At 41.4% G+C, this 27,658-nt stretch overlaps 1 protein-coding gene across 1 annotated transcript; it reads right to left on the bottom strand.

Annotated features, from left to right (window-relative positions):
* Window positions 1-233: 233 nt before the first annotated feature.
* cwf19l2 (CWF19 like cell cycle control factor 2) lies at window positions 234-27,658 on the bottom strand. Its single transcript, XM_033630416.2, has 19 exons — window positions 27,530-27,658; window positions 25,634-25,744; window positions 25,034-25,156; window positions 24,752-24,868; window positions 23,974-24,093; window positions 23,413-23,506; window positions 21,001-21,119; window positions 18,533-19,103; window positions 18,204-18,441; window positions 15,405-15,519; window positions 11,263-11,361; window positions 7,547-7,675; window positions 6,791-6,928; window positions 2,158-2,370; window positions 1,616-1,732; window positions 1,286-1,441; window positions 1,114-1,194; window positions 913-1,014; window positions 234-565 (listed from the first exon to the last, which is right to left on the bottom strand). The coding sequence occupies exons 1-19, from the start codon at window positions 27,620-27,622 to the stop codon at window positions 425-427; spliced, it is 2,877 nt and encodes a 958-aa protein (XP_033486307.1). The 5' UTR covers window positions 27,623-27,658; the 3' UTR covers window positions 234-424.

The raw sequence follows: 27,658 nt of genomic DNA, 5'->3' as shown, positions 1-27,658 counted from the left end.
AGGTCGAATATTTAATTGAATTTCAGACTTTTTAAGGTCCTGCAGACATGCTGATTTAGACGATGTATTAATAGTCACCACATATTTGTTTGAAACGACAAGACATTCTTACGTTTGTTTATTTGAAACAAAAGCATTCCCTAGAATATTTATGATATGATGATCAAATTATTATAATTTTTAATAATTTGATGCTGAAATACCTTCAAAAAACAAATACATGAATCAAGTCATTTTATTTATTTTTTATTTAAGTAAAAATGTTCCCATATTCTAACTTTTAATAGGAATTTTACATCAAATTCAGTACTGGTAGGTGCGTCAGTGTCTGCACCACAGTGTGTTTGTATGTGTGTCTGTAATCTTCACTACTCCGCAAAGCGTACACCTTTCTGTAAGTGTGTCCAGCAGGTGTGTCCAGCAGCTAGCCCTCGGACTTGGTGCAGTCGTATGGTTTCCACCACTGTGCAAACTGTAGGACTTTTTTCCTCTGGTCATCAAAGTTCTCCCTGATCATCTTTCTCCAACGTCGTGGCTCCAAGTCCATCATGCCTCCTACCACTTCCTGTGACGGAAAGAGGGCTTTGGTCATATTGGAATATTACTGTAAAATTAACTCGATTTAATTTATTATAGAGGAAAAACATGACTCTCAAATGAAGAATTAAAGTCCTTACAATGTTAATTTGAAGCAACATTGGCATGAAACTACAGTACAGCTACTGTAGGCTGGTAAATAGCAAAAATGTTTGACTGCGTTTTTCATGTCATTAATGCCTCTCTATCAACAGCTGCACAGTAAATGCAGTTTTATGAAAACCCTGGAACCAAATGAAAGTGACTTTTAGAAGCTAAAAAAAGAGCAACACATAATGATGCACCAAGTATAACAGCCTCAATGCACACACTGACCTTGCCGAAGTAATGGGGGAACTTCTGCTCATTTTCAATGACATGAGCAAACCCTCCCTGGAGTCCAAAGTCCACAGCAAAGTAGGGAAGACCTCGAGGAACCTATGTGGCATTAAATGAAAAATTAACAACAATTAATGAGGATGAGAGAACCAGACAAAACCAGGAATATCACAGAAATGACAAAAAAAGAGGGCTTACAGCACGGCGGATGTCTTTCGAAGAGAGGTCGACGACCTTCTTGTTCATGGCCCATTCTTCATCACACTCCATGATAGCTTTCTGAAGGCACGCAGGAAACACACAACTCAAAACTGTCCCTACAATCCTTCTTTGAACTTAAAAAATTGACTTTATCAGAATGATGACAAACCTTAAAGTATATAGGTGCCATATCACCCAGTTCTCGTGGCAGTGGAATACACTCTAGGACCATGTGTTGCCTTTTGCGTGGGAACATGTGTGTTTCCATAAACACACAGTCCAGCTCCTGGGACTCAAACATACGCACCAAAGTGCGCCGGAACAGCTGAGGACAGCAGAGCAGCACAGAAGTGAACTCAATTAAATTTTAATCATTCTTCTTTGAAGCAAACATTGAAAATGAAAGCAGCGTGTGGTGCTGATTTTATCTACCACTGCTGTGAAACAACAGTCATGTGAGTTGAGGTTGTCTTTGGGCTCAGTGCACTGATTGGCTAACCTGCATTTCTGACCAGATATCCTCATCCAATCCGGTGGCAGAGCAGTGATGCTGGAGAGGACAGATGTGACAGTGGCCCTCTGTCATCGACACCCCCGCGGGCAGGCTCAGGTACACCTGGACACAGGATTGACAACAATTTTAAAAATTAATTAATAATTTTGAGTTTTCTTCTCTCTGGTTCCAGCTTAAAAAATGTAATATTTTCTGGTGTCCTTATTCTTCTATAATTGTAAACTGAATATATTAGTGGTTAAAGACAGCACTTTTAGGAAATCATAACTAATTTTAAACATTATCTGGCAATTTCTAGGCCAATCAATCAGTCAATTAGTTGCAAAAATAATCAGTTGATAAGGTGATAATGAAAATAAGCCGCCCTATTTCAGAGGAAAATCTGCAAATAATCATTTTTTGGCGGTATGACCCACTGAATGATTTGCATTTTTGCTTTGACTATCAAAATTGTTGATCGACTAATCAATTAAGCAACTATTTCAGCACCCACGTCCCCAAAACATTCTGCGCTCTGGAAGCCTCACCTTGCTCCCTATTGCCACTATGAGGTGCTTCTGGAGCTCTTGGCTGCTGAAGCAGTGCTGGCATTTCTCCATGGAGGCAGCCAGCCTCCTGCTCTCCCCGATGGCTCTGCTCCTCATCCTCTCCTCCTCCCTCCCCTCGCCCTCCCGCTGCGCTGCACCCGACACAAACATGTCATCCAGTGTGTAGTTGTCGCCGTCTGTCTTCCCCATCATCTGGAGAGTCGAGTGGAGTAGAAGTGGCGGTGTTGGAGGCGACGGAGGACAACAGAGGAGACGGAGGATCAGGGAAGAAGAGAGAAAAAGAGAAATGGTGAGAAGAGTGATCATTCATGGGCAAATCTGGTGTATTCTCTCCCAAAAAATTATAAGGGAACATACTACAGAATATATATGGTGTATTTAACTAAGTTACGGACACGTGAAAGATTTTTTTTATAGCTTTTTTTCATTTCAGGCTTAAAACAAAAAGGTTTCTGCGCTGGCACTTCTTCAACAGGAAATTAAGTCATTGCAAATACTGCAGATATTAACTGTCCTGAGAAATTGGCTGGTAGCTTTAGTAATTGGTGTATGTAGGTGCTGACGCAATATTACCGTCTGTGCCATTTCCACGCCATATTCTGTGCGTGTGTGTGTTTGAGAGGGAGAGAGAGAGAGAGATGCGCCTGAGCTGCCCTGTATGCAAGTTGGTCTCTGGTGTGTGTTAACAGTGTGAGGCAGGATGCCGAGTATCGACTCTGGTGTTTCTACGTCTGAGTCTTGTCGCCATGGAGACCGGGCAACAGGTTGAAATCTGTGTGCATGTGAGAGAGCGAGAGGCAAGCATGGCTGAAGTGTGTGTGCATGACTCGCTGTGTAGGAGTGAGTGTGTGAGTGAGAGTGAAAATTGGATTAGTTTAGTGACAGTGTGGGAGGGAGTGTGTGCGTGTGTGTGTGTGTGTGTGTAGGAGTGAGTGTGTGCAAAGGACTGCACCTAAGTGTACAGCAGCACATGCCGCATTTGTCCAAGAGCAGACAGTTTTATTTTCTTACACACCCACAAAGCATGGCACATACATGTAGATCGATTATATGGCAGTAATATATGTGTCCATGCTGTCAGCGTGTAGGTTCACTGATGTCTTAGCTGACGTTAAACTCACACATGCTTGGTGCGGTTTAAATTATAGATTGTAATTTCAGCATGTAGCAGAAGCGTTGAAGGGATTGAATATGTCTGGCATAGTACTCATGTATTATTAAGAAATCTGCTACAGTAAATCTTCAGACAATGCTAGTCTGCTAACAGACTTTGTCTCTGACCAATGGATAAAACTGGTATTTATAGCAGCCCTGCCATGGTAACTGTAGATGTATTTTTAGTGTCCCTCTTTGTAGGTGCAGAGCGTGTGTGTATATTTTTATACGCATGCATGTGTAAGGAATATATGAGTGAGGGTGAGTGATTATGCGTGTGTGTACGTGGATGCGTATGCGCGTAAGTGAGGGAAAGTGAACGAGTGAGGGCAATGGAAGTCGGAGAAACGAAAAACACGGACAGAGCTAAAGCATGTCTTTTTTTTTTCATTGCCATAGCAACTCCTCCAAACCCTTTTGTTTATTAATGCTTCCTTTTCATACATGCACACACACGCACGCACACACACAGACACACACACAGACAGACACACACACACACACACACACACACACACACACCTGTCAGTAGGATTTCACACTACTTGTTGTCATATTCCTGCCTACAGGGAGAGAAGAAGTCAACAAGAATAAAAGAAAGGAGGGAACAGGGAAAATGTGTGTCTGCTCATGGAAAAGTGAGGTCTGTAAAACTGCTGATAGACTGACACACGCAGCACAACCTGCCAGTACCCATCTGCTGCTGTACGTCTATTTCAAGCACAAAGTGGCGGAGAAAGAGTTGCAGCAAGGGAGACAAGTGGATGTAAGGGTAGTAAAGCATACCAATTTGACAGAACTAGTCCTTTCCCTTTGCCTAAGAGTATGACATAATTAATCTAAGTGATCCTTATCATAAACACACCTACATATACATATACCTTTACCATACCATATAATTATGTCAACCTTCATCTAACTTTGCTCATATCACTGCAGTGGAAGGGGTGATCCATTTACCACATCTGACTGATCAAACTTCAACCTTCAGTATTTAAGAATAAGAATAACAGAATAACTTTATTCATCCCCAAGGGGAAATTCAATACTGGGGGGAGGGCTGGGGTGACGTGTCGGTTCAAACAAAAAAATGGCGGTGTGCAGCAGCAGCAGTGCTGTGCAATTGTGCTATGGTCTATTCAAGCACCGGAATTTGTTATTTACGTGACAACGGCTGAACGCAACACAGGCTCTGCTCCATTGACTGTGTGCACAGTGCCGTGCTGTGGGTTTGGGCCGGGCTCGTTTGTCTCACTCGGGTCGGTGTGTGTGCCCACATGTTTGTGCACGCATCAAGGCCGAACTCCGCCATGCGCGTTACAGAGAGCAGAGGAGAAATGTAAATGTGCGACCATGTAGAGACAGAAATGACATAAGATAAATAACATAAGGCTATTTAGTTTGTTTAATATAAGGACAAGGTATAGACCTGTTCTATAGGAAAGGTATCCTTAAATGACTTCTGTTGTGATCTGGTGCTATATAGAAAATAAAATTAATTTGACCTTCAAGGGGGGGGCGGGGGGTGCCGTTGAGGGGTGGGCACCCACTAATATAATGGCAGGGAAAACACTGATGTTTCAATAAATGTTAATGTTAATAAAAAATGTTTTGGTATTTTGTTTAAATTGCCTGATTAATCAAATAATGGAAAAATAATCAATAATCGAAAAAATAATCCTTAAACTAATCGAAAAAATAATTAACCGTTAGATCAGACGATTAATTCATCGTTTGGGACAGCCATAACTGGGGGTGCCTGCAGCAGTGGCTCTGAAACAGCCAGTTCAATCCAAAACATACAATGTGTTGCAGACAGATTAGAATCACTCCACAAATTATCCTAAATAAATGTGTACCCACTGAAGTGAATAAGAGGACTTTATTTGTTCTGACAAATTCTGTATCACAAGATTGTTTCTAGTCAGACCAACAAGTCCACAATCAATCTATCAATGGATCGGAAATAGGGGTGGGGGAAATTTCCGATTCTTAGATGCATCACGATTCAGACGTGGACGAATCTGAATCGATTCACAAATGTCCAAATTTCAATTATTTAAATCTGTTAATTAGAGTAATACAGAAGGTTCTAAATAATGCGGAACTAAGAAGCGTGGTACATGTCATCTCCGGGACACTTTGGGATGCGCACCTGGAGCGGACACGCCAACACATGCACAGAGGAAAACAAACATGGCTGACCGCCACCCACCTCGCCGTGAGATCCGAACAGCTTCTTCTAATTTAAAAGCAGAAGTGTGGAAATACTTCGGCTTCTACAACGTTGACGGCGGAAGCGAACTGGACAAGAGCCACGTTATATGTAAGCTGTGTCGTGCTAAAATAAAATACTTTGACAACTCGATTCCACCTGACGGAGGAGTCAGGGAGACGGCAGGCTGTTGTTGCTGCGGCAACTAGTGGCGCTACCGACCAGAGAACAATGAAGGAAGCAATTAGAAAGCTGCCACCCTCATCGGACAAGGCAAAGCGAATTACGAAGGCCATCACGGCATTTATTGCCAAGGATTTGCGTCCTTATTCCGTTGTGGAAAATCAGGGATTTCGAGCACTGCTGCATACACTGGAGCCCAGATACACCATCCCATCCCGACACTATTTCACCGACACGGCCATCCCAACACTACCATCAAACCAAAACAGAAGTCATGGCCTTGCTGTTGAAGGCAGGTAGGAACGCAGTTACATGTGATGCGTGGACGTCTGTCGCCACCGAATCATTTGTTACTCTAACTGCGCATTTTATCTTGTGGTTTAAGATACCTGTTGTTACCTTTGGTTCCGTACAACGAAGTTGTAACTTTCCAGTTTGCAAGCATTTCCATTTATATGTTTAATAAAATATAATGGAAATGAATTCAACTGTTTCTTCTTACAAATGCACTGTTTTTAAAAATTGCAAGTGTTGAATGCTTATTCAGCGAGACAAAAAGTAATGTGTGTTGTGAAAAAGTGCATCAATGTACATAAATTAAAGATACATCAATAATCGTTTTATAATCGAATCGTAGCCCCTGAATCGTAATCGTTATCAAATCATGAGGTGCCCAAAGATTCCCACCCCTAATCGGAAACGTGCATCAACATTTTTTCCGGCACTAGAAAACAAACAAAAGCTAGAGTCTATATTGTATTAAGTTTCTGTGAGCTTTTCCTCCTCCTGGCAGCTACCTCATCACATTCAGACTCATCCTGGGTCTACAGCTGTCTGTACCGGAGAGCAGTGTGAAGGCGAGGAGCGCTCACTCTGCAGATAAATCTGGATACTAAAACATCCTTTGAAACACCCTGCACACTCACTGACTTGAAGAATCTCAGTCGACTGAGGGGTTTCTGACTGATCGGAATCATGGACTTTTAAAGGGCAGAGTTTTTGACCTCCCAAATACTGTGACACCGTTTTATGTGAGCGAATGCATAAACGTTTTCTTACCTTAGCAGCCATGCGAGAGTAGAGAGCGTTCTGATCCTGTGCACTGCTCATCTTCTCCCTCCTCACCATCTCCTTCAGACCCACATTGTCATCGTCCTGGAAGTAGCGCACGCGCTCCCCGTCAACGTGGGTCTCGATCTAGAGACAGAGGGGAGAGGAATGTGAGAAAAAAAAGGCGAGGATAGGCAAGGTGGATAACTAGAAAACTCACTTGAAATTGGGTGCCTCATGAAAAAACACACACACATACACAATCTTCAAAGTGAATCAGATCACATCCAAAATCACATCATTGGAAGAGAGTATGAGAAAGTGAGAGGCAAGATGGAAAGATGAACACTGATAGAAAATGAACAGAGCAGAAGGATGATCATGAGGGAAACAGAGGACAAGACAGAGAGCAAAGAAGACTGGGCCACTTTGTAAACTCATAATAACCATAAACAGAGAGAGGAATTGTTTACATTACACGTTTCAACTCGGAGTCAGGTGGAGTCCCTGCTCCCATTACACACCCTAATGAATACCAAACAGCGTGGAACAAATAGCAGGACACAAACCTTTCATTTGCTCCCCCTTTTCTCACTACCTCTGTCTTCTAGTTGCAACAGTGTGCAGGATCATCTCAGTCTTTGTCCTGAGTTACGGCTTTCTGATGCTTAAAGATTTATTTTAAAAATCTAAAAAAACTCCCTCCCTGCTGTCCTGTCATTTGTTTATCTACTTCCTTTCCACCTATCATCCCTCTCTTTTTACCGCTTTCTTCTTTCGTCGTCCTCCGTGGGGCTCCTGGGGTCCGGAGGGGGCATTGACAGGCCAGGCGCGACCTGATTGGTCTGTTCTGAACAGCAGGACTTCCTGGTCTTCACTGGAGCGACCTGTGACCTGAAAACAAGACAAATCAAAGCCAGTCATTCTCACTTTTGTTTGTTTTTGTAAAGGAATGCACAAAACTGCAGCAGGGAAACAGTGTTCGCAAATAGATTAAATATTTCAGATACCAGCGTCCACCTGTTGGCACATAACAGATACTCATGAGAAGAAGCATCATACCTCAATGCAAATGTTTTTGTTATGTCATGATGTCAACCAATGCCTGGTCAGATTCCTCACCCCGTGTTACGCTGACTTTGTAAAGAAAACTTTATTTTTCTCACATGTCTCTGGTGGACAAAGAATCCAAAAACTGAGAAAGGTCTTGATTAAGATAAGTCATGAGAGTCTGCCTTTAATAACAGCTTAACTATATCAAAACATCTGTAAATAAATTCTCACACGACTTGTGCAATATAATCTTAGTCTCATTTATCCAATCAGTACTTTGCAAACAGACAGCTCTTTCCACCAGGGAGCTAAACTAAAACTGAAATTTATCTTTGCTCTCTTCAGAGCCAGACTCCTCTGACAAAAACATTAATTTCCCTTGGTAACACGAGAACTGCTTATCTACCTCTGCCTCGATTGGTAGTTTGTTTGTTTTATTGTGAGATTTTGTTATTTTAAGAAGTTATTTTGGATTCACCAAAGTCGCACAATAACCGAAACAAACTGATTGATTAAGTGGTAACCCAGCAGCTCCCATAAAATTATGGTAAAATTACTTTTGTGTCAGTGGAGTCTGGCTTTGAAGAGAGCATCGATAAGTTTCACTTTCAGGTCAGGTTTTAAATTTGAATGGAAACGCATGTGTTTGGGAACTCAGTGAAACTTAAACTTTACTGCACAAATTATGTGAGAGTTTACAAACACAGGTTTAGATATAGCTGTTAAATGCGGTGCCTCTTGCGGCGTTTTCGGTTCACTGAGGAGGCATGGGAGTAAAAAAAGTTTTCTTCATAAATTCAGCATAACGAGGGGTGAGTAACTGATAAACAAATAATTATTTGGGGGGTGAAGTATTACTTTAATTCCAAAATAATGTCCTTGCCACAACAGCCGCGGGTTCCATTCAAGCCTGCCCCCTTCACACTCAACCTGTCCTGTAATCGAAGGCAAAAAGCCCCCAAAAAATAATCTTCAAATTGAAAATACAATATCTAAAACACCTGAGGAAGTGTGTTTTAATTTGTCTTGTAATATTCTAGCAATTACAGCAACTTGTCAAACTCCTCCGTTTCATACTGGAGGTAAATGTATGACTTGACGCAACAGGAAAGGAGGTTGAATTGAACAATAAGCATTTGTAAATATTTTGGACTCATAGCAGCAGATGTGTATCAGGCAGTAAGAGGAAAAAGAGGGGCTGTCAGGACAGAAGTAACTGCATTTCAATTTTTATTCCACCACTACTCAGGGCTCCATAATAAAAATAACTTACATAAACATCTCAAATAAGCTGTCTCATTCCAAAGAAATGTTTTTAGCTTCCAAAGGGCTGGGTTTAATGTGTTGTAATCTGTTCAGAGGATGTAAAAATTCATTGCCAACTACTCTGTTTTTTTTTAAGTATGATCACCATGTTGAATTACATTTGTTCCTTTGTAAAGACAAACATGATTAAAAAGTTACGGAGAGCATTTGTAAATGACAGAGTGGTGCACTTTCCTTAGAGAACCTTTAAAAACGTTTTAAATTGAAGTCTTAAGACCTGACTTCTGTTCCAAAACTTCAGCGGGAGAATGACCTGATAAAACTGCTGTTTCAGTGCCAATTTAGCGGCCAACACACGTCCAGATTTTTTAAAGATAAAAAAGTTTGCTTGTTATGAGGAGCTGAAGTCTGAGTTGCACAAAGACTGAAATTCAACCTGACAGGTGGAGACTGACATCCAAGAAACAAGAGCGAGGTGGGAGTAGCGGAGAGGATGGGAGGCAGTCGCAAAGAAATGAAACCGGACTGTCAGAAACAAAATGATAGAAGAGAATATTCCCCGTCTCCAGTCGACACAGTTAGGTCTTTCAAGGCTCTGCGGCGTGCGGTGAAAAATACGAGCCAGACAGGCAGCAAGAGTCAAAACACTGAATAGTGAAGACGAGCCAAAAGTCTTCTGTAACAAGACAGACTGGAAGGATCTCCAAAGAGTGCAAATCATCAGCACTCCATCCCTGAGAGTGCTGAAGTGCCTCTCGGCTGACGAGTGCACTAAAACCTAAGAATTATGACATTTTCTCAGAAATGTTGTTGAGAAATCCACTCGAGTCTTTAAATTTGGACAGGACGGCCGTAGGGGGGATGAAACTGGCCTAACTTGTAAATGATAAAATAAAGGTTATATAAATAATCACCGCCTGCTTTCTGTGTGTTTATAAACGTGTCTGGAGTCTGCTCATGTTGGAAATAGGCCTCCGTTTCTTTCTGCGTATACGCGTGTGAGTGTGTGTGAGGAGCCGGAGAAGGCATTAGGGATGCCAAAGAGAGGAGATAAAGCAGTGCTGAGGTGTCAGGGCACTGCCATTGCTCTCTGTTAATTGCCTGTACTACCGAGGCAGACAGGATGGCACATATAATCTCTACAATCTCCCTCTCGATCTGTCTCTTTCTGTCACACATAAACACGCGGGGCACACTCTAAGTGACCCCTGGCAGGAGAGTGTCGTCAGCATGCTGAAAGACATTTGTTTCCCATTAGGCTCTGCTAAAATGCCAAACAGGAGCCGTTTCCATACAGGCAGCAAGACGTAAGAGCCGGGGAGTAAAGAGACTTCAAACAAACACATCCTTTTAAAAGCAGTCAGACGTAACGGCACAGAGTTTAGTTTCAACCGAAGATGAGTGTGTGTGAGGCACTTTTCCTCCCTGCACAGTGAGAGAGATGGATGCTGCCGTAACCTGCTGTGTGTGTGTTTGTGTGTCTGTGAGGTTCAGGAAAAATATAGCCCTGAGTGTTTGGATTAGCATTTAGACTATGGGAGAGGAAAAAGAAGCAGATAAATCTGACAAATAAAGATTCAGTGTGTGTTTGTGTGTGTCAGGTGACGGGCCCATGCGTGAGTCTATTCCTGTGTGCAGATGTGTTTACATTGTGCATAATTTAGGAGTGAGTGTATATCCAATTTGGGACAGTGTTTCTGCATCTGAAATTTATGCCATGACACAAATGAAAATCAGCAGTGTGTTTAAGTCAAGTGTGTATCAGTGTGTGTTGGACAGAGTAAATCTGGGGAAAATAATGCTGTATAGATATCAGCACATACACAATATTTAGACAGCAGAGAATCGGATAAGAAGAGGAGAGAAATGGGGTTGGGAAAATTATTTCCCATAAAATAAGTTCTATTTTATTCCATCTTTTTTAAACTCATAGTTTCCTTTTTGGGGGGAAAGTGTTGAAACTGTTTAAGAGAGATGCTGAACTTAATGGCAGTTCTTCTGGAGGCTGCACTTTGTGGTGCTACTGAATGTTGAATTGTATTTTGTCATATTGCAAGGTGTTTCTAATATTTTGTCTACCCTCATAGACACTAGTTACACTAACTAATTCAACAATAACTGTGACAAAGAACGTGTAAGACTTGTATTATGTTTTTACAAACCTTTGATTGAGCCGTTTCTTGTAGCTTCTTTCGGGCAGCGTAGCTCTCTTTGGCTTTGTGTGCAGCGTCCAGCTGTGATTTCAGCTTTTCAATCATAGCCTGAAACACACAAGCACACACAAACACATATATAAAGTATATATGTTTATATTTGAAACAAAAAATTAGGGATACACGATATTGGATTTTTTGCAGATATCTGATACGCCCATATGTAACAACTCATTTGACCAAAAACCAATACCAATGTTGATATATCCACTTTTTTCCCTTCCTAATTTTAGTGATCATCAGGTCTCTTCTGTATTGGAATTAACATCATATTATGCATGTATACTCTTGCCTTATCCAGTAGATGGAGACATGAAATACAATACTTTTCAATGTATGTTATATTCATTCATCATGCCAATTAAGAGAAAGCATGTTGACCGTTTCTGATGTGTTCATTTTAAAGCCGATCTTGGCCGATACCTATGACGTACTGATATTATCAAGCATCCCTAAAAAAAGAAACACAGTGTTGAAGGATATACAACAATGAAGATCCCTCTTCAGCCTTTAATTGTTACCGTTTCAAAATGGAAATAAAGCCTATAGAAGTACATAATATCAGGGCTGAGCAAGATGAAGATATTATATCGTTATCGAGATATGAGGTAATAGATATCGTCTTAGATTTTGGATATCGTTGTATCGTGATATGGCATAAGTGGTGTTTTTTTCCCTCCGCATTTTAAAGGCTGCTTGACAGTAACGTGATGTGAATTTATCAACTTACCAGACTTTTCTATTTGTTTTAACACTTGCCTTAACTCACTTAGTCGTTATATATCCCCATATCCCCAAAATAGTCATCCCTACAACTTGTCATATCAGAGAGGGTATTTGGTCAGAAATATTATGAACTTTTTTGTCTCCCAGTCCTAGCATTAATGAAATGCTTTTGAGGAGATTTAAATATATATCGTTTATCGAGATATAACTGAAAAATATTGTGATATAATTTTCAGGACATATCGCCCAGCCCTGCATAAGATACTGGAAGGCTGGTATTAACAGCTGTTGTTGGATTATCATATAAATATCATGTGGGGTTGTACAGTATGTTTTACAGGCTGCATTTTAACATACTGCAGACTATTGTGTTTAAAATATTTTCTCTAATAGTGTTTTTTGAAAGTCGTCAGATAAAAGGCTTTGAGGCTGAACACTGTGACACTACAGAGACCTGAGAGAAAAAAACAATTGTCTCAAGCACACAGAGCCAGATATTGATACCTTTATATACAGGACATAAAAGGCAAGTGCACAACTGTTGAAGGCACTTAGCACACACACAAAGTGGTTTGGGAATATCGTTTTGATTGCTTTGTCATGTAGAGAGATGCTGGATGTCAGGTTGGTAACACTTAGTATTACAGGTGTTAATGCGTGTGTGTGTGTGTGTGTGTGTGTGTGTGTGTGTGAGTGTGAGTGTGTGTGTGTGCAGAGTTAGCGTAAGTGTGTGTGTTATACCAGACAGCTCTGCAACACTCTCTGTAAGAGATCCCAATAGCACGCTTAGCATTGACATGTGAAGACAGACAGGGAGTTAAGTGCAGTGGATCAATGAGCGATATAAATCAGTGGATCCCCTGATGTGCTGTTAAATCTATGCAAAGCAAATGTCCTGAGTTTGTTGTTTCATTCTTCAGTTTTTACATTGACAAGTAGCTTTATTAATCATGCCCTTTTACCACCAAAATTAGCACCTGTAAGCAGGTTTTTCAAACACATATAAACCCGTTTAAAACAGGTTTAAAACTGCTTTCCCATTGCCAATAAGCCACTGCTGTGCACACAGCTCTGCTGCAGGTGAGTATGAATTTCTGTGTTTTTTTCTCGAGTGTGATGTTTAATGTCACAGACGAGCCAGAAAACTGGTTAGTAAACAGCAGAGGGCAGCATAAAGCCCAGTGAAAATATTCCAGTGGTTATTTTTACTTTTTTTATATCTCTTACTTACTTTTTATATCTCTTACTCTGTCTCTAAAACTCAGTGCCAACTAAATTTTGAACAAAGGCAGAGCGCTGCTTGGACGGAGAGAGACAGTATTTTGTCTCATTACATTGCACCACCAAAGCAGCTAAAAGTAGTGCATCTACCCAGGTGTCGTATATCCATCGCTGTTGATCAGAGCTGGAGCCGAGAAATACCCATTACTACTGCAGAGTCATTTGTCCAGGAAGTGAACGCCATTACATACAAAAAGCCAGATGTTAGTGGGTTTTTTGTGCACTGGGGAAATGTGCTTCATTGTGTTTTTACGTTGGAGTTATATAAATGCACTGTAAGTTTTATCTGTGATACATGTGTGATTAGTATGTTTAAATGCCTGTATGCTTTAGAAATGTCTTGAGAAAAAGGAAATGGTAAATAAAATATGGAAATACGGAATAAAAGACGATGTGGTTTTGGGGTATTTGTGCATGAAAAATGAACAGAAAAACTGGTGGGTCGTGGTCCAAAAGTGGGTCACGGGTCCTTTCTGAATGGACCTTAAAGAGGCAACAGATAGGATTCGGGTTTTTTTTTTAGCTTGGCGCCACCTAGCATCAGCAGTGTTGCTCGCACTGTCGCAAAGGCCAAATTGACCGTGTATCACTGTCCGAGGGCTGCCACAGAATGGCAACGAGGATGTCAGCCGACCAACACTCGCTACCCGGTCCCTGGTTGCGGCGATTTGCGATGCTGGCCAGCTAGGAATTAACTAGCAGCCAGTACAGTACAGTCCTCTCTCATCTAGCTAACATTTAGCTGTGTTATTTACTGATCCATTAGAAAGAAAGCTAGCTGGACATCGGTGTTGAAGCCTCTTTGGTCACGGAGCTCCCTCCATCTCTTGAACACCTGACTGAGGTTTACTCTTGTTTTTCCTCTTCTTTTATCACTCTCCTTTTTGCTGTTCTTTGCCTCCTCAGACAGATTAGCTCGTTTTCTTTCGGGAGGCCGTTTTTCACTTATCTCCAAACTCTGTCCGTCTGCCATTGTGCTCCTGAATCAAATGTCTCATCCCCTGGCCAGTTCCTCATAAGGACCAGCTCCAGTCCCTGATTGGCTGACCGACCAGTTTGGCAATACATGACGCATTTCCTGCCGTAAAGCAGATTTTTTTCCGCGAAAATTCGTCCCCGGTGGCAGAAGCCATTAAGTAACCTATGTAAACGCTGATAGTCTGATTTTACTGTGTATACTACCCTGTGCAACCCACATTATTTTCATAATGATATATATAGGCAAAAATGCTGTCTGTTGCTTCTTTAAGTGACGTACAAATGTGTCAAGTTTGTAAAAAACACTTTATTCCAGAGTACAGTGAATGTCTGACATAGAGTTTTTATTTTGAAGGGCCATTTTCTGCTGTAGAGTCAGTAATGGACAGCTACTTAGCAGAGACAGTAAACTAGCTCAATGACATGGCCAAATGCGAGTATGACACTGAATATACTAAACTGTGTGTACCTCGAACTGATGACCTAGGCGAAATCTGGACCCCACAGCTGGACCAGTTGGGAACCACTGGTCTATACAGTGCATGGCATTTAGCTGAGAGAGTGTTGACTCATGGGTTCCTTGTCGCCTTTCTGTTGCTAGGCTATTCATGTTCAGTCATTTTACGTTTATAGTGTGTCTTTTAAAGCCAGTCCCTCCTAATAGTGTTTATTCAGCCCAGTTTAATCAAGAGGGCATTCTGTTAAGTGACAACAAGCTGGTCGAGTCTCCCAATGAGAAGCTCAAAAAACTAAACTACAAAATGATAACACCCAGTGATAATTACTCCGACCACTTGCAAGAGCCTGACAGGAAAATGTGAGTACATGACTGATGGACAAGCTGCGCAAATGTGGGATTCATGTTCTGCTTTAATGGAAGTAATTGATGTCTCACTTTAAGAGAGAAAAGGTTTCAGAAATAAGCACCATCTTATCTTTGGACTAACAGTATTTCAGGGACACTTTCCTGACAGGACTAGGCCGATAAATTGTTTCTTATCTTCAACAAGTATTTTTCCAAATCATGGGTTGAAGAGCAGAGTGTGTTATTACCTGGGTTGTCTCATATTCAATCTGACACAGTGACATAATGATGACCTGCTCACCGTGTTGCCCATGATCTCTGCTTTCACCAGTTTGGCTCCCAGTTTGTTCATCTCCTCCTCTGACAGCAGTGGAAGCTCCTCTTCCTCCTCTTCTTCCTCACTGCTACTCTCAATCCTGGGTAAAACATGAAGAGGAGAGTTAGAAGGGCACAACACCAGTAGAAGAAAGAAAGGGAAATTTATAATTCTATTAATAAACACCTTGTCACATAGTGTCATCTTGTTCAGAATTCTCCATCTTTTTCCTCCAGATTTCCCTCAACAACAGGATCTAACGACTCCATTATTCCACCCTAATAATAGTCCTAAACCCTCTAATGGGAAACTTATTTGTGAAGTTTTTAATTTAACCATTTACTTGTTTTCTTGTGAGCTCTCACGCTGTTTATCTGTTATGATTCATTTGAGTCTCCGCACACCCCCCAGAGATCATTACAGCCTTGCCTTGGGAGGATCAGAACTGCAGCCTGGGAGGCATCGTTCTAGGCTATTACACTTCTCATAGCCTCATTTCACACTGCAGACTCATTTCATGCTGCAGGGGTTCTGGGTGCTGGTTTACCCAAACAACTTAGCCTAATGAGGCAAAACACAGAACAAGTAAGAAGGCTTTACAAAACAGCGATGCTCCGACATCTGGCCTGCGACGGCGCTATATGTCGGGCTGCTGTGAAAGTAGGAACACATACAGTACATGATGCAATCATTTGACGCAGTTTAAAAGAGATTCTGTGCCACTAATTGATGCTGCAGTTCTGTGTCCTTTTAAATGAGGCAGAATATTCATGTACGTTGCAAATAAAGCATAAGAAAAGAGATTAACATGAAATGAAGAAGATTAGAGAGACAGAAATGCAATTACAAGAAAGAAAACAAGGAGGAGGGGTGTATATGGTGTAATGAGCTATGTCACAGTACTGTGAGTATTTAGTAGAGAACATGCTGTGTGATGGAGCTGATTACTGATGCTTTATAGGGGCGGAAAAAGATGCATCTATTGACTGATGCTTCTGATCAATAACAGAATAAACAGAATGAGACAATTACCCTGCAGGAGTCATTTACAGTCTCGGTTACAGCAATACAAACATTGTAGACTAAAGACAAAGGACTAGGTGAAGAGTTTATGTGTCTTAACTACTGTTAGCAGAATTTTAAAAACACAATGCTAGTATAAAACAACAGTACTCGATATCTCCTTCAATACCACAGCAAAAAAAACCCCTGTGTGTTCCTAAACACAGTGCTTTAGACAGAACGAATACTCTTGCGACAGAAATAATAAAGATGACGTATGAGTTAGAGAGTTCAGAGACCAAGGGAGTTTTTCTGGGAATATCAAGACAAATAGTCAAAAGCAGATAAGGACCTTGACAGTTCTTGCAGGTCCCTTGAAACTAATCAAGTACACATGTGAAGACAGCCAGGTTTTATGGATGGGATTACTGTGAGAAAGTCCCAGTGGTGAGTTAACACTGATTGATGCTTTTATGTAGTGAGTCTTCAAGTTCCATTAGGGCATGTAGTTTCAAACTGGTAACCCCACATCTACACAAGCTGCCAAAAGGACATGATGGAAAAAAAACCCTAATTTTGTAAGTGTTTTTTCACAAGGAATGCAGGATTTTATTCACATTTCATTAAGATGACTTGTTTTACTCAGGAGGTCACCATCTCTGCGTTTTGGTAAACTATGAATTGGAAATGCTGCAAGAACTCCTCCTGCAGCATATGTGCTAAAGCCCGAGACTATATTTAGCTTTGTATATATATAAAAATGTTCAATACTCAGTCTATTATTTTCATGTATTTCTGAATCCTACAGGAAAATGTAAAAACAAAATGTTTTCAGGATGAGACTATGAGACAAACAAATCTAAATAGTGGTTTTAATGGTTAAGATTTTAGTTGCCAAGGGGTTTAAAGACTTTATTTATGTGTATACATTAGCAAAGCTGCTGCTGTCATGACTGTGACCTCCTGTTTCATGTGAGTGGACAATAATCAGAATGGGAAATAGCAGTAAAGGGACTGATTTATTAATATTGTCCACTTTGACAAACATAAAAGTGGACAATATTCAATTAGTGGAGTTCCATCCATTTCATCCGCTTATACGGGGCTGGGTCGCGGGGGCAGCAGGCCAAGCAAAGCACCCCTGATGTCCCTCTCCGCAGCAACGCTTTCCAGCTCCTCCTGGGGGACCCCAAGGCGTTCCCAGGCCAGATGAGATATGTAATCCCTCCAGCTTATTCTAGGTCTGCCCTGGAGCCTCCTACCAGTGGGATGTGCCCGGAACACCTCTAACAGGAGGCGACAAGGAGGCATCCTGATCAGATGCCCGAACCACCTCAACTGACCCCTTTCAATGCAAAGGAGCAGCGGCTCTACTTCGAGCTCCTCCCAGAATTGTCACTTTAACGTGGTGGAGGTGTTTGTGTGTCCCTGAAAACCTGGGAGCTGTGTTGTCCAGGGCTAATAGCCCCTCGTAGGGTCTCCCAAGGTAAAGTGGTTTCCAGGGGAGGGGCCAGACTAAGAGTGAATCAAAGAAGACTTTGATGAAACAGAATATTCAGACTTTGAGCACCTCGCCCGGGATGGGGACACCAGGGCCCTCACTGGAGCCTGAATAAGTAACATGGGCCCACCACCCACAAGGACAGGAATCAGGGTTCAGTGCATTGTGCGCCAGGTGGCAGGCAGGGATGGGGCTCCAGGTGTGCTGATCCCTGGTATCCTGGAGTTCGACATCATTTAGCAAATCACGTTTTCGAGGCAACAAAATAAAAAACTTCAAACCTTGATGTGGACGCAGCAGCTTTATCACCGCCATCTTGAGGAGCAGTTACAGTTTTCCCAGGATTCCTCTCTTTGTCCTGCTGTGGTTTTTCAAAGCTGGCAGATTCCTGAGCTGGAGTGTTGCTCTTCTTCAATGCCGGCATTCTGGTACTAGGTGGTCCAGAGTCTTCATCATCATCAGAGTTGGGTCTCAGGAATCCTGTGGACGGCCGTGCTGGAGGGGGAGGACGCTGTGGAGCTGCACAAGAAGATATCAGAAGGCATGTTAAGGACGTGTGGGCAAAACGTGACTCAGACATCTATTAGAAAAGGCCTTGACATAAACCCACCTTCACCACTGTCATCGTCCTCTGAGGGTTTGAGGAAACGGTTTTTAAGAGACCCAAGGGAGGAAGAACGTTGACTCCAGCTTTGCCCAGATGCTGATGCAGCACTTGGCCTCTCTCTTTCTCTGTTCCTTTCACTATCCCTTTCTCTCTCTCTGTTTCTGTCCCTGTCTCTATCTCTGTCATTATCTCTTTCTCTGTCTCTACCTCCATCCCTCTCCCTCTGTCTGTCTTTTCCTCTATCACCATCCCTGTCTCTCTCTCTCTCTCTAAACCTGTCTCTGTCTCGACCCCCTTCTTTCTCTCTATCTTGATATCCCCCCCTCCCTCTCCCCCTCTCCTCCTCTCTCCTAGCATGGTATCTCTCCCTGTCTGCAGGTGAAGAATCTCTTTCCCTTTCACTTCTCCTCCAACGATCTCTCTCTGCCCCATCTCCATCTCTTCTCCTCCATCTCTCTCTGTCCTCTTCTTTCCTCCACCCACCTCTCGCCGTTCTGTCTCCTTCTCCTCCTCTGCTCTGTCCATACACAGCTTTCTCAGCTTCTGCAAGTCTTTGCTGAAATGCCTCCATTGACTGTAGAGGGAGAAATAGAAGACATATTATAATACTAAAACTCTTTCTCACGTTTTGACATTCAGAACTTAACTGATGTCTTAACTGTCCACATGCGGTGTGATTTACTTCACAGAAAACTGCACTGTAGTTTAAAGGAGCAGTGTGTAAGATTTAGGGGGATTCAGTACCATCTAGAGGTGGTTTTTACCAGGAGCTGAATTATCCGCAGAGGTCTCTTCCTCTCAAACAAATTGACCCAGTGATTTAACCAATAAAAACACTGAATGAAGCAGTTCTACATTAAAAATCTGTGTTTTTCCCGATGCTGCTCATCGTGTGGGGTTACCAACTGGGCCGGCTGACACAAAAACGCGAGTGGCACTATCTAGAGCCAGTGTTTGGTTTTTCCTGCTCTGTACTTATCATATTATATTCAATTTCTGCCAAACAAACAGCAGCTTTTTGGCTTTGCTGGCTTCCTTACGAGCCTGACAGCCAGTTCATTAAACAAACTGATGTAAAAACTAGTCGCATAGGATTAGCTGTTGTAAAAATCAAATGTGGTAATATAATAACAACTACCAAATACTATTTTACATTTATTAAACAAAATGCTAACATCAGTCAAACACAACTCAATCGTCTGTATCAGTGCTGAAGTGATGAGTCTGGGCTTAGAAAATCCACAGAAGTTAATGTTTACTCAGATCTGTTAAGGTGGGTCCTCAAATTTCACTATCTGCTCAGCTGTTTTGGGGGATTCTCCACTACAACTGCCAACACAAGCAAACCAGAGGGTCTCTGGGATTTGTGCAAAAGCACGCAAATACACACACCATCAAGTTAAATGGTACTAAACAAATCCCAAAAGCCTCCTGCTCATAGACAAAATTATATTGTAAATATCAGTACAATATCAGTATATAAGACGCCTCTGGGTTGCTTAAACTAACACAAAGGAGGTGCACTGCTGTGGCTGGCTGAGCTCTGACAAAGAAAAAAAAGGAGCACACACACACAAACACGGATATACACACAATGTTCTGACAGTGACAGTTTCTATGTGGTCAACTAGAGGCACAAATGCAATGCTGACACTGCTAAAAGGGACTTAACAAAGGACACTGTGCACTGTGTGTGTGTGTGTGTGTGTGTGTGTGTGCGATGTCAGACAGCAAAGAGAGAGATTAATAATAAAACAATGTGTCCAGACACAATTCCACCCTCAGTGCAGAGCAGGTATGTGTGTGTGTGTGTGTGTGTGTGTGTGTGTGTCTGTGTGTACATCCTTGACTTCTGAGTGCATATACCATGACATGTAAGTCAGAGTAAAGGCATTTGCGACACGTTTTAAAATAAATGTGACCTCATGTTGTGTTAATCACATTTAGATACCAACTCAGAAACATAAGCCTGTCTTAGGTTTTTGGAACAGGTTCTATTGTCTACATTCTGGCATCCATCAAGACTTGTTTAACTAAGAAACAGTGACGAAAATGTGGCACACCTGCTGGGCACATACACTTGCAACGAGCGAGGAACACGACAGAAGTGAAGAGTTGGCCAGCAAGTAATAAGGGAGATATATGGAAGCAATTTCCTTCTTGTAATTATTCCACAACGGTATGTAGGAAGGTAACAGTAGCCTATCTAGAAATGACAACAGCAATGATGATGCTTAGAGCAGATTGCGATTTAATGGCCGCATAGTATCGCTTCATAACTCAAGTAGCTGCAGTGCCAAATTCGGGAGGTAACTCCAGTGGAGAGAAGCAAGTGTCTTTGCATTTTGACTCCTTTTGGGATTTATTGCAACGAAGACAAACTATTAAACATATCGGACTGTTCAAAAAGTTTCAGTGCATAACATTTTTGTTGGATAACGGATTAAAAAACGCATGCCATCAGTTCTCACTCCATATCTCTCGGCCACCACATCGCTGAGGTTGCGCTGCTCCCTCTCTGCCTGCTCCTTCATCCTTTGGTAGCTCTTCCTCAGCCAGCTCAGACCTGCATCATTTACGACTGGGCCCTCTGGGAAAAACAAGGGGAGAAAAACAGTAACAAAGATGCGCATGCAAAAACTTGTTAGTGCCATTTTACTTTTTCTGAACCTCCTGTGAGTGAGTCATTTCTTCCTCACATTTATCTCTCAACTCAAGTGTATAAAATTATACAAATTCAAGTAATTCTGATTAGTTGCCATTTCACCACACACAAGCCAGGTGCATTTTGATATGGATCAAAACAGAGATGAGGAGTAAAAGGTAACAAAGAGAGGCGGTGAGCGATGAAGCCAATTGAAATCTTCTTTTGTTGAAGAAAATCTAATTCAGTGCGACCGCTCCCTTACATCATTTGAAAATCAGCATCAAATAACCAGACTGGTATGTTACAAAAAATGTTAATTAGGAAGATAAAGGGACTGGGACAGATGGAAGAATTCAAAACCAGAAAAATACAAAAACCCCAAAAAGCTGAATCACATGCTCATTAATAAATAAAAAAGGCAGATCCAGAAAAAACCAAGACGAGTAAGAGAGGAGAAATGAAGGTCAGGATAAAGAAGGGTAAGAAAAGATTAGAGAAATTGTAGTCTTTAAATCCACGGGAAATAAATGGTCTTTTAAAAACAACAGTTTCTATAACTTCCCACAGAGATAAAACATGACAAATGTGCTGCCCAGAACCTCTGGTCAAGGTCAACACTGAGTATCTGAATCAGTCATAACATGACAGTGCTTAATCATCTGTGGCTTCTGCTTTAAAGAACAAAATGTAGAAGAAAAAAACTAACAGGAAGTTGTTCAAAGTCAAGCTTTATAATATTCAAGGGACAATCATCACTATTTCTTTATGTCCGAGGGTTGACCACACATCAGCTGATCAATAGGCAGCAAGTGTATCCTCCACTTTCTTTCAGAGCAAAGCAAAGTGTATCCAAAGCACAAATACCCTCAAACACACACACACCAGTCTGTGCCTCCTGCAACCCAGTAATTATAACAGAAGATGAGGCAAGCAATATTCCCATTTGGCACACAGTTTGAATGGGAGACAGGCACATGCATCTTGTGTGTTTGTGTGTGTGTGTGTGTGTGTGTGTGTGTGTTTGAATCAACTTATTTCGTCTTGCTGTTCAAATAAAGCTTAGAGCAGAGAGGCCATGCCAACTCCAGAGGGAACTGTACTTCCTGTTTAGTGATAAGAGACACGCACACGTACCTGCATTTGCTTGTCAGCTTAACACAGTTAACTCTTAGACAGACATACAGACAGTCTGTACAGTCTGACTGGCTTCCCCAAATCCCTGACTCAGAAGCTCTTCCTGTTCTCTCATTCTTCTGTCAAACCTCCGTGTTGACTTTTCTGCTCACATAACTGTATTCAAGTCAACTCTGATTTTAAAAATTAAGTCTCCTTTCTTTAGCACTTTCAGCCCACCAACAAAGTTTTCCAACTGATTCCCTGTCTGCTGCCTGTGGGAAATGGACAAGGAACTAACTTACAGAAGCTTTAACTTACAGAAGCTTCCCTGTGACAGACCTACATCTCATTTTGAACAAGACTGTGAATGTCAAACATGGTCACACACATCTTTTTTGACGCTGACCAACAACAGAAAGATTACTCTTCTACATCATTTTAAAAAATAAAACTAACATGGATGAAAAGTCCAAACTGTGTGCAGAAAAACAGACATTTAAACATCTACAGTTCACCTGGGAAATTTTTTGACACAATCAAAAGCGCCACAACAACAAAATGGACCCTGTCTTCTTCATATTTATTCCAGATACATTTTTAAGCTTCTTTCCTTACAGCCAACATTTCAGTCGCCAGTTCCAGTGAGTAGATATAATAATAATCCATGCACTAGTGAAGTGCATTGTTTATTTAAGCACCTTGGTTAAGCTGGATGATCTGAAGAGAGGTAAAGGACAGGAAAAGAAAGAAAGGGGAGTAAAAAAACAGGGCGATGGAAGAGTGTAAAGTGCTGTAAGCAAGCGTGAGAGCGTGTGAGCAGTGTGTGATTGTAGGCAGCAGGGGGACCCGTCTGAATTGGACCCGGTTTTTCATTTTATTTTTGCTTTTGCTCGAGGGGAATCATGAGGCAACTCTGGCCTACTGAGGCAACTTTCAACAGAGACACTGATAGCCTCTTCTTCAATGGATTTCTGTGCTTCAATGTTGAAAGTAACACCAGTAAATCAAATCTGGAGTGAAACCTTAGTCTGAGGTGCTGGAACCAAAAGAGTTTCTAGTATATTTTACAAATGTTCTGCTATGTAATGCCTCAAAAGAGTCTAGTAATCTCTGTTATTACCTTTCTTTGCTTCAGTGCCAGCCATCTTCTCTGGGGGCAGACCAGTTCCTCCATCTTTCCAGTATGGGTTGAGCTCCAGTTTGTGTAAGCCAGCCTGAGGGAACACACACACACACACTTCAATAATCTCTGTATACTGCCAATTGTGAAACACAGGCACAAATGCTCAAAATCCAGACAAAAACACCCTGCAGACAACAATAAGTATGCACACACACACTCCACAGGATACTGCTGTCCGAGAGGGGACACCCTCTGTTACCTTGGTAACCGCACAGTTGGTAAAATGAGTAGACTGACTGCCACAGTGTTTTCATAGTCTGTGCAATCCATGCACACACGACTGCTCTTTATCTCCCTCTCACACCGACACTCAGGTCATTTCACGTTGGGATACAAATAACGGATACATGTGAATCTGCCCACTGAGGACACCACGCATCAGAGGAACTGTCTGCACACCTCCCCAGGTCGACAGTGGAGCAAGAACAAAAGCAGCAGGGGATTGGATGTTACAAAATGGAGAAAGAAGGGGAAAACAACACTCATATATACACACACCTGTTCAATGGCCTGAGCCTTCGCCCTCTCCTCCTCTTTCAGTCGCTCTTTCTCAGCCCTCTTCTCTGCTGTGGACGTGGTTCTCATTGCCAGGAAGTCAAAGGTCATCCATTCGTCTCTCTACAGGACAGAGGGGTTAAACAAAGAAAAAGATAAATGTACAGATTGAGAAGACAAAGCCAAGAGGGAGAACATTTGACCCTAAAGTAGATGAAGTAGATATTACTTGTCAGGGTGAACAAAACTTCCTCAGACTAGGGATGCACCAGTCTTACTTTTTCAGTCCTGATACGGATACCTGGGCTTTAGTTATCGGCCGATACAGAGTACCAATCCGATACCAGTGTTGAAATTATAAGCTTTATGCCTTAAATTCCAATATTAGCAGCTGGAGCTGTAAACATAGAATAGAACTGAACAGATCAGCCCCATTGGCACAGACACCCAACCAAGCTATCTGAATCAGTATCTGCTTGATAAACAATGTCAGTATTGGATTAGTGCATCCTTACTTCATACCTCTAGATGCAGTATTACCTTTAGACAGTTAAAGACGCTCTATTTAGCTTCTTTATTCATCCCTATTTTGGAAAATGGACTACTAGTGTATTCAATTTACTATGTGAAGGCAAAGAGGACTTCCCTCAGATGATTTGTTGTATTAGAAGAAACAGCTTAAATCAAAATAAATAAAAGCATAAAAAGATGTGGAGAGACACCAAACACTATTCACATTGTTATTACATATCTGTAGGACCAGGTACAGAAACAAAGTTACCTCGACATTCTGCACTGGGCTGATGTTGCTCTCTGAAGGCTTAGACTCCTCAGGAACCTGCCAGGCTTTAGCAGCTTGTGTCTGAGGCTGAGCTTCAACCCACTCATCCCCTGAGTCCTGACACAATGAGAAAGGGAAAGAGGGTTAAAAATGTGAAGGGGAAAGACAATGATGATGTTTAACTACCTTACCTTTTACATTATTTTACTTTTACTTAGTTATCAACCAGTGTAGCAGCATCTACTGGCACTACTTAGGTGTTAACTTGTTTAAATCACATACCTCAGAGCTGTCATTAGATCCATCTCCTGCTTCAGCTGTCTTCTTCTCCTTCTTGGCCTTTTTCTTCTCCTTTTTCTTTTTAGATTTCTTCTCTTTCTTCTTCTTGCTCTTCACAGAGCCCTCCTGTACGGGGTTCAGATTCAATTAATCATGCTTTTGCTTTCATTAGTTGCATTACTGTTTTTTATTAAGATGAAATATTTTCACAGAGTCCTCAACTACGACAGGTATGGAAGAAGTGTGTTTCCCAAAACTATGGTTGACAACACTAGAAGACATCATAGTGGTCGAGCTCTTTCTGTTTCTCCTCTGAATAACTGCTTCAGTATTAATGGTGGAGAAATCATACATAAGTGTTTGATACAATTACACACTACTGTCATGAGCAATAAAATTCAAACTACTGTATCTTGTTGCAGGTCGACAACGTAGTTTCCGCTGTTTTGAGGTAAAGTGCAGTTGTGACTTGGCAAGGAGTTACAATCTATTGCAGCAGAGCATTGGAGCAGTGACTGTCATTACAGGTTTCTACATGAACTGCTGGTTTTGATTACATGTACAACTGTAAGTGAAAACACTTTAAAACACTTTGTATCTTACATCCTCTATTTCCTGCAGCCTTTGGTTGACCTCAGGGAGCATCCATGTGTCCTCCCCTCTCTGCCTCTTCAGCTCCTTCCTCCTCTCTGCCTTCTCAAACCGCTGCTTGGCCTGAATGACATGATGGAAATAAGAGGGATAATTCACCAACATTTTCAGACATGTCTATCATATATTCTTGGTAATTGGGACAAAACCTTATTTGGGGGTGGAGGGGGTAATTTTTACTCTTCAACTGGGCTGGGAAAATATAATTTAAAAGGTCAAAGTCTTGATTATTAAACCCTGTAATGGGCCAACCTCCAATTTATTTTTTTCTTAAATAGCACACGATGGACATCAGAGGTAAGCTCTGACCGAGCTGACAAACAGTTAAATATTTGTTAATATCACTGCAGTCATAGTGAGTAGCAATTTTATTTTTTAAAGATGCAAACAGTTCTCTTTAAGCTAATCAAAATACCCATTTTTAAACCATAGGTCTTATTTAATATTAATTTAGAGGGGCTATGGAGTTGATATGTTATGGTTGAGACACAAATTGAAAGCCTACCAATACTTGAGCAATATTTCCACCTTTTTGGAAACCAAGATATGAGACAGGAGTCCTTGGGATATAAATGACCCTTTTCATGACTGATTAACTTATGTTTTTGTGGAAATCTGAGTTGACAAAAATCTGGGACGCACTCTTTAAAAGGCCAAAATTTTAATTAAAAAAATAAATTTTAGAACAAAGATGATTATAGCAGTACATCTTTACACCAATGTTATCAGTACGTACTGTTAGCTTTGGATTTTTAAGGCTTTCAACACATTTTTTAATTGTTAGAAGAAGTTGTGAATTCTTGTCTGGGACAAGGGGGTTAGCTAAATAAAAGGCAGATTAAAATATTGTACAAATCAGATTTATTTTATATAGTTATGTCCTTTAAAAATAATGTTTATCCACATAAAGTTTTTATTTTATTATCTTTTTTTGGCAGGGCATGATTTGTCAAAATTCTCACAAATGTGTGCTATGCAAATTCCTTGGGCTGAAATTATTGATTTTATTTATAAAAATGCATACATAAGAGTCTCCACAAACACTATTCTCATAATGAAATGAATGACAGTCTTCACATTGTCGTGATACTGCTGATAAGAGTTATGATTTCCAAATATTTGAGCATCCAGTGGCTTTCAGGCTGCATAATTACATCTGCTGACTGCAATAGCTGTGACACTGATGAGTTGTAAAGTCATTATGAGCCAATTCCTCTTCAGATTCAGCAGACATAAATCAGACCCGGCTACACTCTTTGCTTTGTCCAATTCAGGCACAGGTGAGCCGGGCAGATAATGTGATGACAGCCTTTAGTGCTCATCTGCAGGAAGCATCATGTGCTCTGTGTATCATGTAAACACAGCTGCACACAGCATGAGCAAGATAACGCACAATTAAATACCTGGGTACATATGTGATTACAGCAACGAAGCTGTAGGCGAAGCTGTGGGTGCGACATGACATAAAACCTGTGTAAAACACAGCTGCAGGTCTCCTATCTGCTCGAGCAGTGTTTGACATGTAAGGTACATTAATTTCCTGCCTGCGCCTGTCCAGACACGGGCATTATCAGGTTAGTGTGAAGACACACAGACACTGTCAGCTTTCCGACAGATGGAGAAAGACACGAAGATACAAATGGGCATCACGTTTAAGGACAATTCCGTAAATAAAGATACACTCGAGCCGTTGAGCTCATCCCTACCTAACGCTATCTAACGGCTAGCATAGTTAGCTTGCTAGCTTTCAGTCGCACTTAACAGCTTTGATTTAAGTCGTAACTGACGCTAATGAGACCAACTTCAGATAACGTACAGGGTTGTTCTAACAAAGCTTACAGTTTATACCTTTTCTACCGCCTCCTGTCGTGCCTGTCGTTTGCTTTCCTTTCTTTCGTCGATGCTCCTCGAACTCTCAAAACTGACTCCGTATGCCGCCATGACACTGCCGTAAATGCTTTGTTAAGTGTCGTAAAG

This window comes from Epinephelus lanceolatus, chromosome 4, assembly GCF_041903045.1.
Source record: "Epinephelus lanceolatus isolate andai-2023 chromosome 4, ASM4190304v1, whole genome shotgun sequence".
In the NCBI taxonomy this organism is placed as follows: Eukaryota; Metazoa; Chordata; class Actinopteri; order Perciformes; family Serranidae; genus Epinephelus; species Epinephelus lanceolatus.
This window is presented reverse-complemented; position numbering and strand designations above follow the sequence as displayed.

Coding starts and splice junctions, on each gene's coding strand:
- cwf19l2 (XM_033630416.2), bottom strand. CDS start 27,622: ATGGCGGCATACGGAGTCAGTTTTGAGAGTTCGAGGAGCATCGACGAA. Junction 11,362..15,404: donor CAGAGATCATGGGCAACACG/GTGAGCAGGTCA, acceptor TGTGTGTTTCAG/GCTATGATTGAAAAGCTGAA. Junction 6,929..7,546: donor GACGACGAAAGAAGAAAGCG/GTAAAAAGAGAG, acceptor CTCTGTCTCTAG/ATCGAGACCCACGTTGACGG.